The 16,132-nt window shown below is 35.6% G+C and overlaps 3 protein-coding genes across 6 annotated transcripts; 1 reads left to right on the top strand and 2 right to left on the bottom strand.

Annotated features, from left to right (window-relative positions):
* The first annotated feature begins 3,490 nt into the window (after positions 1-3,490).
* LOC105174151 (polyadenylate-binding protein 7) lies at positions 3,491-9,366 on the top strand. 2 transcript variants are annotated; one of them, XM_011096153.3, is made up of 10 exons: positions 3,491-3,696; positions 3,805-4,021; positions 4,860-4,978; positions 5,082-5,275; positions 5,387-5,646; positions 5,743-5,849; positions 5,938-6,127; positions 7,244-7,533; positions 7,697-7,993; positions 8,855-9,366. In XM_011096153.3, exons 2-10 carry the CDS (start codon positions 3,832-3,834, stop codon positions 9,050-9,052), a joined length of 1,845 nt encoding a protein of 614 aa, XP_011094455.2. In that variant the 5' UTR covers positions 3,491-3,696; positions 3,805-3,831; the 3' UTR covers positions 9,053-9,366. The 2 variants fall into 2 exon arrangements, with proteins under 2 accessions (XP_011094455.2, XP_011094454.2); XM_011096152.3 differs by having other exon boundaries at positions 3,491-3,723.
* A 220-nt stretch (positions 9,367-9,586) lies between these two features.
* LOC105174152 (peptidyl-prolyl cis-trans isomerase FKBP16-4, chloroplastic) lies at positions 9,587-13,958 on the bottom strand. 3 transcript variants are annotated; one of them, XM_011096154.3, is made up of 11 exons: positions 13,818-13,958; positions 13,388-13,480; positions 13,155-13,289; positions 12,249-12,304; positions 12,065-12,120; positions 11,470-11,527; positions 10,923-10,997; positions 10,525-10,614; positions 10,127-10,204; positions 9,961-10,001; positions 9,587-9,846 (listed from the first exon to the last, which is right to left on the bottom strand). In XM_011096154.3, exons 1-11 carry the CDS (start codon positions 13,879-13,881, stop codon positions 9,819-9,821), a joined length of 774 nt encoding a protein of 257 aa, XP_011094456.2. In that variant the 5' UTR covers positions 13,882-13,958; the 3' UTR covers positions 9,587-9,818. The 3 variants fall into 3 exon arrangements, with proteins under 3 accessions (XP_011094456.2, XP_011094457.1, XP_020553610.1); XM_011096155.3 differs by lacking the exon at positions 13,818-13,958 and adding an exon at positions 13,565-13,776; XM_020697951.2 differs by lacking the exon at positions 13,388-13,480 and having other exon boundaries at positions 13,818-13,956.
* LOC105174153 (CHUP1-like protein) lies at positions 13,833-15,433 on the bottom strand. Its single transcript, XM_011096156.3, has 2 exons — positions 14,529-15,433; positions 13,833-14,443 (listed from the first exon to the last, which is right to left on the bottom strand). The coding sequence occupies exons 1-2, from the start codon at positions 15,285-15,287 to the stop codon at positions 13,985-13,987; spliced, it is 1,218 nt and encodes a 405-aa protein (XP_011094458.1). The 5' UTR covers positions 15,288-15,433; the 3' UTR covers positions 13,833-13,984.
* Positions 15,434-16,132: the final 699 nt, after the last annotated feature.

The raw sequence follows: 16,132 nt of genomic DNA, 5'->3' as shown, positions 1-16,132 counted from the left end.
TATAATTTATTTTTTTTTTAAGATTTAATAAATGCACCCGAACGCCCTCCTAAATTTTAGAGTATGTTAGTTCTTATTAAATTCAATAAGTATTTAATTAAATTGAAGGGTTTGGTTGACAAAAAATAAATAATTGAAGAAGAACTAACGTATTTCACTTAACAACACATTGACCATCTGTATGAAGTTGAAATGATCCATAATGATCCTATAATTTTTAAAGGGTATATTACAATCACACCCCATCAAGCTTGCATAATTATAAATAACCTCGTTATTTGAAAAATTATAAATGCTTGATGATATTTGATGAAATTATTCAATTTTGAGTATATGTATGAAATTGTCAACTATCCCCTTACTGAATTTAAAAAAATAAAATTTTGTAAAAAATTAGACATTCGAAAAATTATAAAAAATTATGTTCTTAGTCCGTAAAAAAATTAAAAAATTATAAATAAATAAATAAATAAAATTATTGTTCTCAGTTCATAAGAGTTTTTTGGTCAAATTATCAAAAAGATGAATGAAAACTTATTCGAGACTAACGGATTGAACTAATTGTTAGACAACAGTTAAAATCAAGTGATGTATTGGTAATTTTCAAAACAACGAGAAGGTATTAGTAATTTTCCAAATAACGAAAATGTATTGATAATTATGACAAATATTAGAAAAGGTCATTGTAATTTATCAATTTCTAAAATAAGCATATGACTACTAACAAGACCAACTAGATAGCATTTCTCATCGGCTGTGTCGCACACATGAGTTGTGTTGCAAGGCTCGGGCACACATGTCTCCAAAAAGGAATTGGTGTTAAAACATTTAAATTATGATGTGGCAACTGATAACAACATTATAGTATTTAGAGACATCGATAAGGCATCGAACAATAGTTATATTTTATATTTAAAGCCTACTCACCATGAAAAATACCTTATCAGAAGTAGGGTCTAACAACTAGAATAACGTTACGCGTCATGTGGTGCCCATTGCACCCCAATAGTAATTCATACTATATTTAATATTTAGTAAGTTAAGTACATAAATATTGTCATTCTTTCAATGTTAGAAGTTGAAGTTCTTATACCAATCTTCTAGACCACTATGTATAACATGTACTACATTAGTGTATTCCAAATTACATGGCGGTTAATTGTATTTGTGAGCCCAAATATTAATAGGCCTATAAAATTTGGGTTGACAAGCCAGATTAACCTCATATAATCTTGAATACACTAACAATAGTGTATATATATCATATATGTTTTGTGTGTGTATAATTTATTAAAAATAATCAAACACGAGGCTAATCACTTGATATCTTGAACAATGCTTCCAACATCCAAGAGATCGGCTTAAGAATTTGATAGTGATTGGACAATCTGCAGGCAATCACTTTCCATCTGAAAGTAACGATGTCCCTTCTCCAATTCTGAAGTAGCAGCGCGTGATAGTTGTATTGTTAATGCCTCAACATGCTTATAAGTTATAAGCATCCGCTCTAGTCGATCGAGCACCAATCCAAGCACACTCCGTCACTGTCCGTCGCAACTACTCCGACCCCAAGCACCATCAAAGTTCAACTTGACAACACCCCGGCGGAGGCTTGCCAACTCCATGCCCCCATTGCTGCCACACGCCTATTGAAATGCATATGAGAAAATGAAATTGTGTATTTATTAAAAGGATAAATTATATTTTACTATCCGAAGTATATTTAATTTTATTCTTTTTTTGTCAATTTATCATTTCAACTCTTGCGAAATTTGCACTTTGCCCTTTTTTTGTTTATTTTCCTGTCGGAAATCATCCCATGTTGTGTATAAATGAAAAATATCACATCACATAACCCTTAATATATGACATGTGCACAACATGTGATGCTTTTTCAATAAAAAACTTGGTTGAACAATAGTTATAAATAACGAAGTGCAAAATTCGTGAAGTTGAAATATTAAGTTAAAAAAAAATTAGATATCAAATTATAAAAATGGTCATAGTTCATGTGAGACCCTCATTAAAATCATGAAAATTTACAAGAAAAAGTATAGTGAATTAAGAGAAAAAAAAAATGTGATTGTGAAATTACTAAAAATTATTATTATATTTTTTAAAAATAAATAAATTAAAAACTAAATTTAAATATTTAAAAATTGGCACAATAAGATATTTTAATAAAAGCATAGATAATTAACAATACGTACAATACGTGAAAATTGAAATTGCATGACCCAACTATAAACAAAATCCAAAGAACATGTGAATGCCGACTAGAAAAAACTTTACAGCATTAACAATAGTATTAATAATACCTTATCGTGCAACTGAAATTCCGTAGTAAATATAGAGCGAATATGTACAATACAATAAATCCAACCAATACACGCAACAAAAGATATGAATTTGACTAGAAACTCAACTACCCTAACAAATTCATAAAGAATGATGGCATTGAATTTCAAAATATCCCATGATTTTCCCATAAATTTTCAATTCGAATCTTTTACTGCAAAATAATAAAATTACATTTTATATAAATATCATTTACATTAATATAAAAAATATTATTTTTCACTCACAACTAGTAGTTTGTGACGCAACAACTTTAAATTTTAAAATCTCAATTATATTTTTAAATACTTGTACTAATTATATCATTATTTATTTATTTTAAATGATCAACATCATGTTTTAACTGTCATTATCTATACTAATATAAAAAGGAAAAGAGTTCCATCACCGCTGCATCAATTTCTTATGAAGTCAAAAATGTCTTTCATGATAAATAATTAACTTATTCAACTTTTCAAAATTTACATTAATTGATAAATTTTTATTATTTTTTCTTCCTGTTATTTTTATTAATGTAATGTACTGATTTATATATTTCTCTTATTTATAATATATTTTAAGAATGTTTTAAGTTGTGAAAAAATACTTATTATACACACGTGGGGATAACGTGCCATAATAACTAATACTATTATAATTTTTTTTATCGTATCAATTTTTAAATATCCAAATTTATTCTTTATTTTATTTTCTTTTTTTAAAAAAATTGATCATGTTAATAATTTTAATAATTTTATAATTATTTTTTTCTCTTAATTACCCACTATTCCATATTTCTCATTTACCTTCTCAACATTTTACAATTTATAATTAGAATTTATTCTTTACACAAATTTCTTTTTCTTTTATCATCTCATTATATACTTGTAAAAACCACATGCAATGATAATTAGTACTATCATATTTATTTTCTAATTTTACTCATGTTAATCACTTAACTTATTTTTACTTATATTTTTTTTCGGAATTACTATTATATATATTTAATTATATATGTGTAAATATTAGGTGGCACAAAGATATGTTAGAAGGCCAAACAAGTTCCCCGCAGCCGCAAGTCCAGCAACACGCATCGTCACGCGCGTCACACCCATACACACACAGAGGCGCTGTTGCTGTTAGCGAAGCGGCACAAAACTCCCGCGTCCATGCACACAGACACACTTCTCATACTCTCATCCGCAGCAGCAGCAGGAGCGGCATTCCCATTCTATCCTCTCCTATCCTTCAAATTTCCCCTCAGATACCCTCGTCATTAATTTATCGAATTTTCAATATATTCCCAATAAGGAAAAGAATCTCGTTTAATCCCGTTTCTATTCCGAGTGCCCACATTCCGTAACGTCTCACTCTCTCTCTCTTTCGGTCTTTCTCTAAACCTTCAGTTTATCTCTCTTCACACGTTCATACGGTAAACAAATACTGATATCTCCTAAAACTGTTCAGTTTTAATCATTTGGAGACGAGGAAACAATGGCGGTCGCACCGACGGTACCTGCGGCGTCGCTATATGTTGGGGATTTACAGCAGGACGTGACAGATGGTATGTTGTTCGACGCTTTCTCGGAGTTCAAGAGCCTGGCCTCCGTTCGCATCTGCCGTGACTCAGCCACTGGCCGATCTCTTTGTTATGGCTACGTTAACTTTATTTCGCGTCAAGACGGTACACTGTTTTTTGTCCTTTTATTTTTTATTATCACGAGATGGATTTAACGTCTCTATCTACGTACGTGTGTGTGGGGAGTGGATCAAGATGCTGCTTGTTCAAATCGATTCTGAAGATTGAAGTTCTTTGAGCTTGTTTGTATGGATTTCGATTATGTGATTGTTATTGGTTTAGCTTATGTGTTTGAATTGGTCAGAGCGATCTATTGCTTTCTTCGTAAAATCGAAATGAAAAGATTCTGTTAAAGTAAAAGAATGATTATAAAGAGGCACACATGAAGGCATATTGATCTGTTATGTGTGTCCGTTTGTCGTAGTTCTGCATGGACAGTATAAAGTTGATTTGGTATACTGATTGTCAATCACTGTTTAACTGATAAAATTTATTGGCATCTGGATGCAGTGAAAATCTATTTATGCATATAAACTCATGCAAAGGGCATTCTGTCATTATAAGGTTTCTTAAAATCCTGGCTGCAAATGATTTTGCTTTTAACAAATGTTCAATCAATGTGACTCTTTTTCTGTTTTAGTTCTTTCAGTTTTATCGGAAAATTCTTGAGATGGATGAGCTGCTATGATCTCACTTGAAGTACTTGGAACGTTATCAATCTGATACTGTTATTAAGGAACATTACTTATTGATGGTTGGAAAACTTTTTTCTTTACTTATCTCTATCATGCTCTATGTTTTGCTGGATCGCTATATGACTTGGAATTTTGTGAGGCTTGATATTCTGATGTACTGGTGGTACCAATTATTATTGCTGAATACCACATTGCTTTTGCTTCCATATACATTTTAATAAACTGTTCTCTCTTTTTATTTTGAGTAGCCATTCGTGCTATTGAGGTAAAAAACCATTCCAAAGTGAATGGAAAAGTGATAAGGGTTATGTGGTCACACCGTGATTCGGATGCAAGAAGAAGTGGGATTGGAAATGTTTTTGTCAAGGTAAATCTGCATTCGTTTTTGTACCTATGTACTTCGGTCGACTGAGATGTCTTGATCTCGTTTCCCGGTTCACTTATTCAAAATTTTTGGGCCTTTACTGTAGAATTTGAGTGATTCAATAGATAGCATGAAGCTTCAAGAAAATTTTCAGAAGTTTGGTAGCATATTGTCCTGTAAAGTTGTCACATCTCAAGATGGGAAGAGTCAAGGATATGGCTTTGTCCAGTTTGAATCTGAGGACTCTGCAAATGCTGCCATTGAAAAGCTCAATGGCTCCACTCTCGGAGGCAAACAGATGTATGCCTGCATTCATTACTGTTTCTCCTGCCCTTGTCTTTTGAGCTCTGCACGATAATGTCTTGAGTTCCATTAGTATATTCTATCCAACAAGACCTTTTTCTTGCATAGGTATGTTGGTAAATTCGTGCGGAAGAGTGACCGAGCTCTTCCCAGCCATGAAGCTAAGTACACAAATCTGTACATGAAGAATGTGGATGCAGATGTCTCTGAAGAAGTTCTTAAGGAGAAGTTCTCTGAATATGGAAAAATTTTAAGCTTAGTCATCTCAAAAGATGAGAATGGGGCATCAAGAGGCTTTGGATTTGTCAATTTTGAGAATCCAGATGATGCCAAATGTGCAATGGAAGCTTTGAACGGATCGCAACTTGGTACAATCATAGACTTTCTGCATAGTTTATTGTACAATTAACTGTGTAGCGTTTGGTGTCTGAATGTGTGGCATTCAATATATGTGTATTGAGCAGGTTCAAAGGTTTTGTACGTTGCACGGGCACAAAAGAAATCAGAACGTAAGGAAATGTTACGCCGTCAGTTTGAAGAGAAAAGGAAGGCACAAATCTTAAAATACCAGGTCCCATTGGAATGATTTCCTTCAATGCAGGCTTGTATAATATTTCTGATATATCTGGATATGATTTTCTTTTAATTTCAAATTACAGGCTTCTAATGTATATGTTAAGAATATTGATGATGATATCACTGATGAAGACCTGAGGAAACATTTTAGCCAGTGTGGTACAATTACCTCAGCTAAGGTTATGCGAAATGATAAAGGATTGAGCAAGGGCTTTGGATTTGTTTGCTTCTCCACACCTGATGAGGCAAATAAAGCTGTAAACAGTTTCCATGGTGAGTGTGTTTACATTAAATCCCTGTAGTGTTAAACTAATTCTAGTCATTTAAAGACAAGCATGAAAATTACTTTACAGGTTTTGGTTCAAGTGACATACCTGAATTTATTTTTTCTTCTACCGGACTTAAATTTCCTTATGATCTGGCCATCGAGAAATTGTTTTCACACTATTTCCTCGTCATGGTGTAACCAAATACATGATATTGATGCTTCAATGAAGGAAGTGGGGTTGACATCACAGTAATCAAATCTGATGGTGCAGATGAAATTTAAATTCAATACCTTAAATCATCTCTGACTATCCTGAGAACTCTTCTCAAGATCAATTGAATTGAACAAAATGGACTCTGATGTGCTCTGCAACTGTCTTGTGGTTTAAAAGATGCCATGCAATCAATTATATAATCTTATCAATGGTTCTCTTACTTTTCACTCATGCACCAAACAGTTGCAAGCACGGACAAAGTTTATAGCCACTATGCAGCATATAATATTCTATAAATATGATTCTGCAAAGTAGATGACTCATGACTTCCCTTTATGGCAAACAACCCATCCTTCAGTTTTTTCCCCACTCCACTTCTCACTAACACATAAAGTCTGCATGGATACTTAGTCGTTAGAAGTTATTTGGATATACCAGGGTAAATTGCAATGTCGTTTACTTAATCTTTACCATAATCTATCAAATGTGAGTACAAAAGGTTATTATTGTCTGTTGTTGTTTGAATGCTTGTATTTTGAGACTATAGTACTTTTGGAGTGATTTGCTGCATCAGCAGAAAGCTAAAGAACAGAGATTTTAAGAAGTAATTTATAATGGTCCTCTAGTACTTGAGATGTAATTTCATTTACCTACTCCTTCAGAGGCTTTGATAGTGGTTTATCTATTCACAGTCTCAGCTATAGAATTGGAAACTTTGGATTGGAAAAAACTCATTTTCTATATGCCCAACCTTGATCTAGACCCTCGAGTTCACAGAATCAGTTTCTTTTCTTATATTTTAATTCCAATATAAGTTTCTCAAAGTTCCATTTTTAATTCGTATGATTAAAATGCCAACAATTTAACAAATCCTCAGTCTGAAGTGACTGTATATGTTGCTTATCAGGATTTATTTTGCATCGGAAGCCATTGTTTGTGGCAATTGCTCAGCGGAAAGAGGAGAGAGAAGCACAGTTAAAGCTACAGTATGCACAACCTATGGCTGGTTTCGCAGGACAATCAGCTGTTATTCCTGGTGGATATTCTCCTCTTTATTACCCCCTACCTGGTGTTGTTCCTCAAATTCCTGCTGGACCTGCTCTAATGTATCAGCCTCTGGGTATCAGGCCTGGATGGAGGGACAATGGCTTTGCCAATCGTTATAAGCCTGCTGTTCAACCATCTGCAGTTCCCTCAGTCAGTGATTTTGGTTTAAGTTCAAGCACTTAGTTATAAATGGTTCCCTATGATACTTGGCCAACGGCTGCTGTCTATGTTGTAGGACTCTAGATATGTGTCTTTCAATATTGATATTATATAAAATAGAAGATTTTTATCCACTAATTTCCTTATTTTACAGATTCCTAATAGCCCAACACCTCACAGACAGACCAGAGGAAGGATGAGTGGCAATGTCCCACAAGGTGGTGGTCCACCATATGCATTGCATCTGCAACAACCAATTCATTCCATGGCATCATCAAAAGATATGAGCACTCAGCAGAAAGGGTCTCCTTCAGTTCAGCCCTTGCTGGTTGCTGCTGGACCAGGCATTGAGGGGTCGAACATGTTGAGTAGCTTACTTGCTGCAGCTTCTCCAGAGCAGCAGAAGCAGATGCTTGGGGAGCGTATTTATCCCCTTGTTTCTCAGCATAAGGTGAAATTCTTTCGACGTATTAATTTTCTTTGTTGTTTATGGCTGTTGTATGTGTGCGTTTTGCACTCATTCAGTCACGTTTGACAAAGAACCACAGGGGTTCGGAGTTGGTGGTAGGTCAAGTAATGGAAACTGTTATTGCAATTGTAGCTTCTGAGATCATGTTACTTTTGCCAGTAATAACTGAAACCTGAGGAAAGGTATTGAATGCTTTCACATAAAACAGAAAAAAGATTGAAGCAACTGAGGATTTTGTTGTGTTTATGTGATGCATCTCATGTTTCTTTGATTAGAAGTATATGTTTTCTGGGGGGGTGCTCATTCTTGTTCAGTAAGCCAAAAAAGAAACAAGATTTGAAGTTGCTCATAGAGGCAAGAAGCTGTGCACTAATATGGTCAAATGGCCCCATTAACTGTCCTAGTATCATCCGAGTATTTGATGGTTGAAAGCATGAAGATAGTTTGACAGCATTAGTTGCCTGTCTGAATGTAACTTATAATCAACACTTGTTCCCCCTGCGAGTCTGCCACAACTATCCCTTCTTTTAGACTGATAGAACTATAAAAGAAAAGAAAAGGAAAAGTATAGCTTCATTTACAAGATGATTGTTTATTAACATTAATTGCCTCTTGCCTGGAAAAGTATTTCTGCCCTTGGTCACTTTTATAGTAGATCCGCTATCAAGTTCTGATGCCTCTTTATACATCATTGGAGTGTGATGTTTAATTTGATGAAGTCCATCCCAAGATTTTTTACTATTGTGCTTTTGAAATGTCCATACTGTTTAATGCCATTTTTGGGAAAAAACTTTTCTAACCTGGCTAACAGAACTTTTATAAATAATTTTATTACATTTGCAGCCTGATCTTGCTGCAAAGATAACTGGAATGCTTTTAGAGATGGACAACTCGGAACTACTACTTTTATTAGATTCACCGGAGTCACTAGCAGCCAAGGTGGAAGAGGCTGTTCAGGTGCTCAAACTCTCCAAGGCCAAATTATCAAACCAAGACTCACTTTATACGAATTACCTTTCGACTGGAGTTGCAGTAAACTGAAGAAAGCATTGAATGTACTTTTCATTTGAAGATGAAAGCCATATGCTTCAGCTGGAGCTCTGCCAGACCGATATTTTTATAGTCATCTCTAGGGTAATATGTGAAGTCTCCATTAAGTAAATTTTTTGTTTTTCCAATCTGGCTACAGATGGATGAAATGCCTCTTGATCTTGGCATGAGATTTCAGTTTGGTATGTAGTGACTAGGTCTGCTATTTAGCATGACAATTTGCATCCGGTAAAGACTTGAAACCCATAATATCTTTTCTTTATTTGCCTTTGCTCTGTGGTCAATATATCAGTTGTCTTTCTGCATCCTTGTGTTGTTTTTCAGGTGCTCAAGTTTCACGACCCTATGTTCTCCAACCGTTTCCTCACCTTCCTTGGTTCAATCTTCGGATTTGGTCCCCTTCCGGCTGATAACATATTATCCTTAAAATTCCAGTCTTGAATCATTTCATCTATCTCATTCAATTTATTCTTCAGTGTCACGAACAGATCTGACATGCGTCTAAATTTGGAAACTACAAAGAGGTTCTTTGTCTGATGCTCAAAATTGCCAAGAACTGAATAGTAGATCCATAGTCTTGAGCTATATTGAATGAAGAGCACAATATATTCAATGGAGGCATCTTCTCCAATTCATCAACAAAGCAACTAAGTGCTTCATGTAGCTGTCAAAATATGAAAGCATGCCCAGCATTAGCTGGACCTTGTACATCTCCACTCCCGCAAAACAAAATCAATACCGGTAACACGCAAGTTAGTTATCCTTCAACAACTTTAACAGGAGTCCTGCACCGCCAAGAAAAGCGTTGGGAGTATGTTAACACTGTCTGCGTACTAAAAGCGACGAAAAATGATTATTGAAACAAAAGAACGAGGAAGTTCTCAGGACCAAAAACATACCCGAATGGGCTTTGCTTGATGGATAGTAGTTCAACGTCCAACTGCAGAGTTAAAACGGATGTGTTTAAGTACTAAAGGGACTGAGGACAACTACCATGATGATAGACATATAGCTCTTACACAACCCTGAAGTATGTTATCCCATTCCCTAATTAGTTTCGCTCACCTCAATTGTTGCATTAGGAGGAATTTCCTGTACCCCTTTATTTCCATAAGCTAGCTCAGGAGGTACTATCAGCAACCGCTGCATAAAGAAGGGCTACTTAAGTTCCGCGCCGATTAAATTGAGTGAGATATGAGAACTATGGTTTCAGTCCCATAATACTCAGAATTTGCACAGAAAAATACTACAGGACTCGGCATTTTCAACTCCATTTCAGAAGATAAATTGGTTTCAGGACGCTGAGAACGCAATATTGACAACATGCATGAAAAATAGGTTTGCCTTGAAGTTAATCACTGAGGGTTTATCATGCACCAGTAAACAGCTCGACGTCTATAATATCATGCATGCGGCTTGTTTAACCTGTTAAAAGCTATTTCTGTATCAGAGATTTATCTCACCTGGCCTCCAACCCGCATGCCTTGAACTCCCAAGTCCAATCCTTTAAGAACATTTCCTCTCTCAGACTCCCCGACATCAAATCCATAAGGCTACCAGAAAACAACGTAAATTAGTTATATGTTTAGCTTTCTCTCTACTTGTGTTTGGTTTTCAATATTAAAGAAAACAATAAGACATGAATTTGTCGGTAAAACAATGATTGCTAAACTAACAATCAAGAATATTAAAGAAACATGAGTTACAAAAAGCATAGTGGAATAATCTGTTCAAACATTTCAATAAGCTGATCATCTTTCACAAACCTTTCGAAGCAAGTGGTGGAATAATTATTCATTTATACTAAACATAAACTACAACGTAAATTAGAATTACAAGAGGTGGAGTAGCAGTCCCTTACCGTTCCACCACCAACACCAAGACCTTGTCTGCTGGTCATAAATGTAATACCTTTCCATTTGGCAACATAATGAACCTAACAAACCGTAAGCAAGCAATGGCATGAATCATTTTCTGAGTGAGAATGCAGCAGCAACAGAAGTTATGAACCAAAGACATGTGGAAAACATAATGAAAGTGCATCATTACAAACTTAATATAGTGTGTGTTGTGTTCTTTCATGTCAAACCCTGTGTGATTTGACTGAGATCTTACTTCCGAGAAGGCTTCCAAACAGAGACTACATATAATGTTCTGGAAACTGCAGATATTTTTTATAACTAAGTGATGCATGCCAGGAGGTTCTGTTTCTATTATTTTGAGGTTTATGCAAGAGAATGACTAACATTTACCCAGTATGCAAGCCCGGATTACAAATGTATGCTTTGTAATGAATTCATTCCAAAGGAGTCTTGCAGATCACAAGAACTTGTGTAAGTGCCACGTTTTGAAAGTATTAAAATTCATGTACTTAGATATTAAAATTTTCTACTGTGCCACAGCCATACTGCAACCCGAGATCCCTTTACAGCTTCAGGTCCCCCGCCAACCTTCAAATCATAGTACCTAGAGAACCATATCCGTCAGAAAATCGAGCAACTAGATGACTTCTAAGTAATGAGTTATGCATGTTTAGTAAGTGTTGCTAGCAGTTAATTCGGAGATATAAGTAGAAAATTTTCAGCTGTGCTTTTCAGGACTCTGTGCCTTAAAATTGACTTGATAAGTATACTATTTCAGATTTTATGACTGGAACTAACTTCAAAATACGTGATAACTACAACAAGAATTTTCAGACAATTTGTCTAGATGCAAGATGAGTGAAAAGTCCATGCTAAAAACCTTCGAGTATCAAAAATCACCTGCAATAGGAATATGAACTTACACATACAATAAAGCAAAGATATTTGAAGAGGATAAAACCAAAAGGGAATACATGCATCCCAGTGTGGGAGCCCGGACATTGAAACTGGATAATCATAAAACCATTTTATGACTAAAAGACATCAAATTTATACCAATCTTTACAGCCTTAACTAAACAAGACCATAATTAGTGTCCTACATAAACAGAAGAATTTGACAGCTGTTATGATATACTAACTTTAGACCATTTGGGAGGGTGGTATATTCACTTTCTGGTATTTTGGCTCCCCTCAGCTGCAGCAAATAAAGGAATTCAGAGTTAACAAATTCTGAAATTGAAGAATAAGTGCAATTATAAGGTAAACATGTTTCCAGTCAAAATACCAAGCAAGAAACAGTGAGCAGAAAAAAGTTAATCTTACAGCTCTTCGGCTTGTGCTCACAGCACTAGCAGCTTCAGAGAAAGAAATTCCAGCAGCTGATCATTTACAGAAATGCAACAGCTTCTTAGTAAGAGTGGCAATCACAGTAATGCTGTGGAGACTAAAGAAAGTAATGATAAATTAACAATGCGGTTGATTGGAAGAGACCATTTTTCAGACTAAGCTACAGGGAAAAGATCAGTTTAGCATATATGGTTGATATACAAGTAACACAAAGATGTAAGATTTGCGAAAGGAAGACAAAGGGATGTCGTCACTGGTAATTTTTTGTATCTTGAGCCATGAAATGATGGCTACAGCAGAAAAACAGGGTTCGTCGAAATAAAACTTGTTTAAATCAATTCAATTTAGAATCTGAGGTTTCTTTCTCTATCCAATCATGAGGCCTCATCTCATTCAAATCAAACATATAGCCACTGAGAAATCTTCCACATCATTGTCCATGTCAACTTCTCTCGACTTGTGCAATGTGTCACTTTTACATCATTGTTTACATCCCCAGGCATCTCAGATTCTAGGTCAAACTTTTGGAGCAGGTTTTTATCATATTTCATGCTTAAAGCCAGTTTTCTGAGTCATGCACCAGAAGTAGTGGTAATTACACTTGGGTCTCAATATCAGCTATTGATACAAATTTAAACTCATGGGCTAAGTAATAAGCTTAAATCAGGTGTCTACCTTAAGAGATTCCCAAATTCAAGAAATTACCCTAGAACTACTACTATTAACATGATCACACAATGGGAGAAACATTGCTCAAAATTCTCTCAATCCAATACCAACCAAATAGTCTCTGCTTCTCAAGATCCCTTCAAATCATCAAGAACACAACCCCAGCAACTGAAATCCCAGAAAGATTGAGAAAATTATGCCAAAATTACTAACCTGCTGCAAGAAGACAACCCACCAACGCCCTCCTCCCCTCATTCTGCGAAGAGAATTTTTGAACAAGACCCTCTAGAGATGATGATGAACAGCGGCATCCCAAGAGCGACGCATTCTTGCAGGAGTTTATCTTTCCTGTAGTGTCAAAATATGAACAAAAAATCTTGATTTTTTCCAATACTTGAAAGCGATTCGAACATGAACAAATGCAACAATGCAGAGGTGAGCGAAACCTGTGGTGGACAAGGAGGAGAGAGACTGGTGAGAGAAGGTGGGTTTGAGTGGATGACAAAGGAGAGAGAGTTCCATTTTCTTATTGTCAGCAACTGACAGTTGAGAAGTTGAAAAATCAGTTATGCTTTCCAGAATGAAAGAGATAATATTATTATCAATACCAGCCACAATCTTACATCTTTTTTACATAAAAATCCAAGGTCCAATGATATGGGTCTTCCCTTCCTCCTTAGTTTACTTTACCCATTCTTTCATATATATTACCCTCATAAGGATAGTGATGAACAGCAGCAAGTCTAATAATACTACACATCAAATTGGTTGGGTATATCAAATTTGATGTTAAAAGCATGTACTAATTGCTTGAGGAAATAAATAATTATTGAAAGTGTATCTGGTATCATTAGATGTAATCCAACTAATTCTTACTTGAACACGATGAACTGCTTAACTCCATCAATTTTATCCAAGTAGTCATGAGCTTGTTGCTCATCACTCATTACCAAATGCCAAGTTTTTACAAACTCTAGTTAACTGATTCTTTTGAAAACTCCGAGGCAACAACATTTCATCAGGAAGTGCGAAGTTCACTATAGCTAGGCACTAGAGCAAGAATTCCTTGCAGCAAGATACATTTCTTCTACCCCATCAGAAGCTGAACGCCTGCGAAAGCATTTATTTCCATGCTTCTCTTTCTCACTACCTTCCACCCATCTTTTGAACTTTGCTAGTAGCTTCCGTCTCCTTGAATGAGCTTGGTTCCGATTCATGAAGCCGAAATACGAGTCTCCATGTCCCACGATGGATCTACTTACTTCATTATCTGATCCCAGATCTTCAATCTCTACAATCCCTCCAAGATTGTTCTCCATCTGCCTATCATCCTCCTTTCGTTCTTGTTCTTGATTCCTCCTCATCAGCTCGTGCCTTAAGCACGCGTTGCACCACCTTAGGTATATCAGTTCTTCAACTTCAGCTGCCTCGTCTCTCTGTAGTCGTTCTACTTCGCATGCTAATTGATCACATAGCTCTCTGCTCACCATGTCTTCTTCTACCTGCACCAACATTTACACTGTTCATCCTGTGAAAGTGAAAATTCAACCAACAAAATCAGATTTCAGATAGAAAAGAGAACCGAACCTTTGATATGGCTGATTCTTCAGCTGCCCTTAACTTGTCCGAGAGTTCATTCTTTTTCCCCTCCAACTGCTCAGTATTTAGTTTCAGCTTCTTGATTTCATTCTCCAACAGCCTGATGCAATCAGCTTTCGCTTCTAGCTCCTTTCTGTTTCTTGATATCTCTGTTTCCTTAGACATAATCTGCAGAATCTGTTTCCTCAAAATCCAAGACTGTTGTTTAGTTCTCCTCGAAAGCTTCTCAACCCTCTTACTAAGCTGCCCATTTTCTGTTTTGGAGAACTCCAATAGCCTCAAAACTCTCAAATATTCGACTACAGCAGCATCAAACCTCTGGTTGTCTGCCTCCAACACTAAAATTTCTCGCCCCATAAACTCAACTCTGTTGATCTCCAACATCAACTTGTTCTGAAGCTCCATCAGCACCGTTTCCTGATCCTTCAAGTCTTGATACCGCAGGAAACGTTTCTCTAACTGCAACTCTCTATCTTGCATTTCTTCAATTCTGCTTCTCAACCCCAAAATCTCTTCTTGCAATTCACAACTATCGTCCACAACCGATGATTCCAACGCACAATCATCCTCAACTCTAGAAGCGGTTTCTTGTCTTTGGGACAAAGCTGATGAAGCCGTCAGACGGAAACAAGACTTCCGGGCTGCAATTCTTGCAACAATGAAACCGGCCAAAGAGATAGCCAGTGGAATCCCAGCTATCAGCAGAACTGGCTTCATAACTACAACCTTAGAGCTTGAGCTTTCCATGTGTCTTGAACTATATATGTGTCATGTCCTGATCTTGGTTTTCTGATCACATAGAAATATATAGCACCCGAAAAAGCAATGAGAACCACTTTCTTGCGGATTGTTCTTTGATTTTACACGGTGATCAGGCAACATTTGATTACATAACTTTTGGTTAGATTCTTTTTCCTTTGTGTTTGCTTTAAGATTTCTTTAGTCTAGAGAAGTTCTGTTCTGTTGTGTTGCTTTTTGACCACTCCATTGTGCATGAAGGCACGTAATACATTAATTTCACTGTAATCAATCAACTGCTTCCTCCCTCCTTCCTCTGCATGCCTTTTGGAATCACCTTCTTTTTTTCAGATGCTTTCTTTTATGTTTCCACGTTTTAATTCATCTTCTATTACACTGATATAATATGGAAAAATGCAATTTAGCCCCCGTGATATCAAAAATGTGCAAATTATTCTCCTATGAATTTTTTTAGCAATTTATTCTTCTATATTTTTTAAAATACAGCAATTTACTCCCCTATATTTTTTAAAATTAAACATTTTAGAATAAATTGCTTCATTTTAAAAAATAGAGATAGGTAAATTACTATATTTTTTTCCACATAGGGATAATTTGCTCATTTACAATATCACAAGGAGGTAAATTGCATTAAAGCCAATAAAATAGTGACTTAACGCGTGCTTTCACATCATACGCTTTCAATATATTATTATAAAATGAAAAATTCTAATACAAGCCGGATTTTGACCAGACTTAAACTAATTTATGCAAGTGCAATATTAGATCTTTAATGTAAGTAACTGGATCAAAATTATTTTAAGATAAATTACATCCACATTTATAATTGAAAC

The sequence above is a fragment of the Sesamum indicum genome, linkage group LG11, assembly GCF_026168435.1.
Source record: "Sesamum indicum cultivar Baizhima isolate 11 linkage group LG11, ASM2616843v1, whole genome shotgun sequence".
NCBI lineage: Eukaryota > Viridiplantae > Streptophyta > Magnoliopsida > Lamiales > Pedaliaceae > Sesamum > Sesamum indicum.
Note: the sequence above shows the minus strand (reverse complement) of the source record. Positions and strands in the feature narration are given on the sequence as shown.

Bases quoted from the DNA above. Each gene is read 5' to 3' on its own strand.
- LOC105174153 (XM_011096156.3), bottom strand. From the start codon at position 15,287: ATGGAAAGCTCAAGCTCTAAGGTTGTAGTTATGAAGCCAGTTCTGCTG. The intron at 14,444-14,528 runs GTTCGGTTCTCT...ATGTTGGTGCAG, and splicing joins AAGAATCAGCCATATCAAAG to GTAGAAGAAGACATGGTGAG.
- LOC105174152 (XM_011096154.3), bottom strand. From the start codon at position 13,881: ATGAGCAACAAGCTCATGACTACTTGGATAAAATTGATGGAGTTAAGC. The intron at 13,290-13,387 runs GTTTCGCTCACC...TTGACACTACAG, and splicing joins CTCCTCCTTGTCCACCACAG to GAAAGATAAACTCCTGCAAG. The intron at 10,615-10,922 runs GTAAGGGACTGC...GTTTTCTGGTAG, and splicing joins TTGGTGTTGGTGGTGGAACG to CCTTATGGATTTGATGTCGG.
- LOC105174151 (XM_011096153.3), top strand. From the start codon at position 3,832: ATGGCGGTCGCACCGACGGTACCTGCGGCGTCGCTATATGTTGGGGAT. The intron at 4,979-5,081 runs GTAAATCTGCAT...CCTTTACTGTAG, and splicing joins TTGGAAATGTTTTTGTCAAG to AATTTGAGTGATTCAATAGA. The intron at 6,128-7,243 runs GTGAGTGTGTTT...GTTGCTTATCAG, and splicing joins AGCTGTAAACAGTTTCCATG to GATTTATTTTGCATCGGAAG.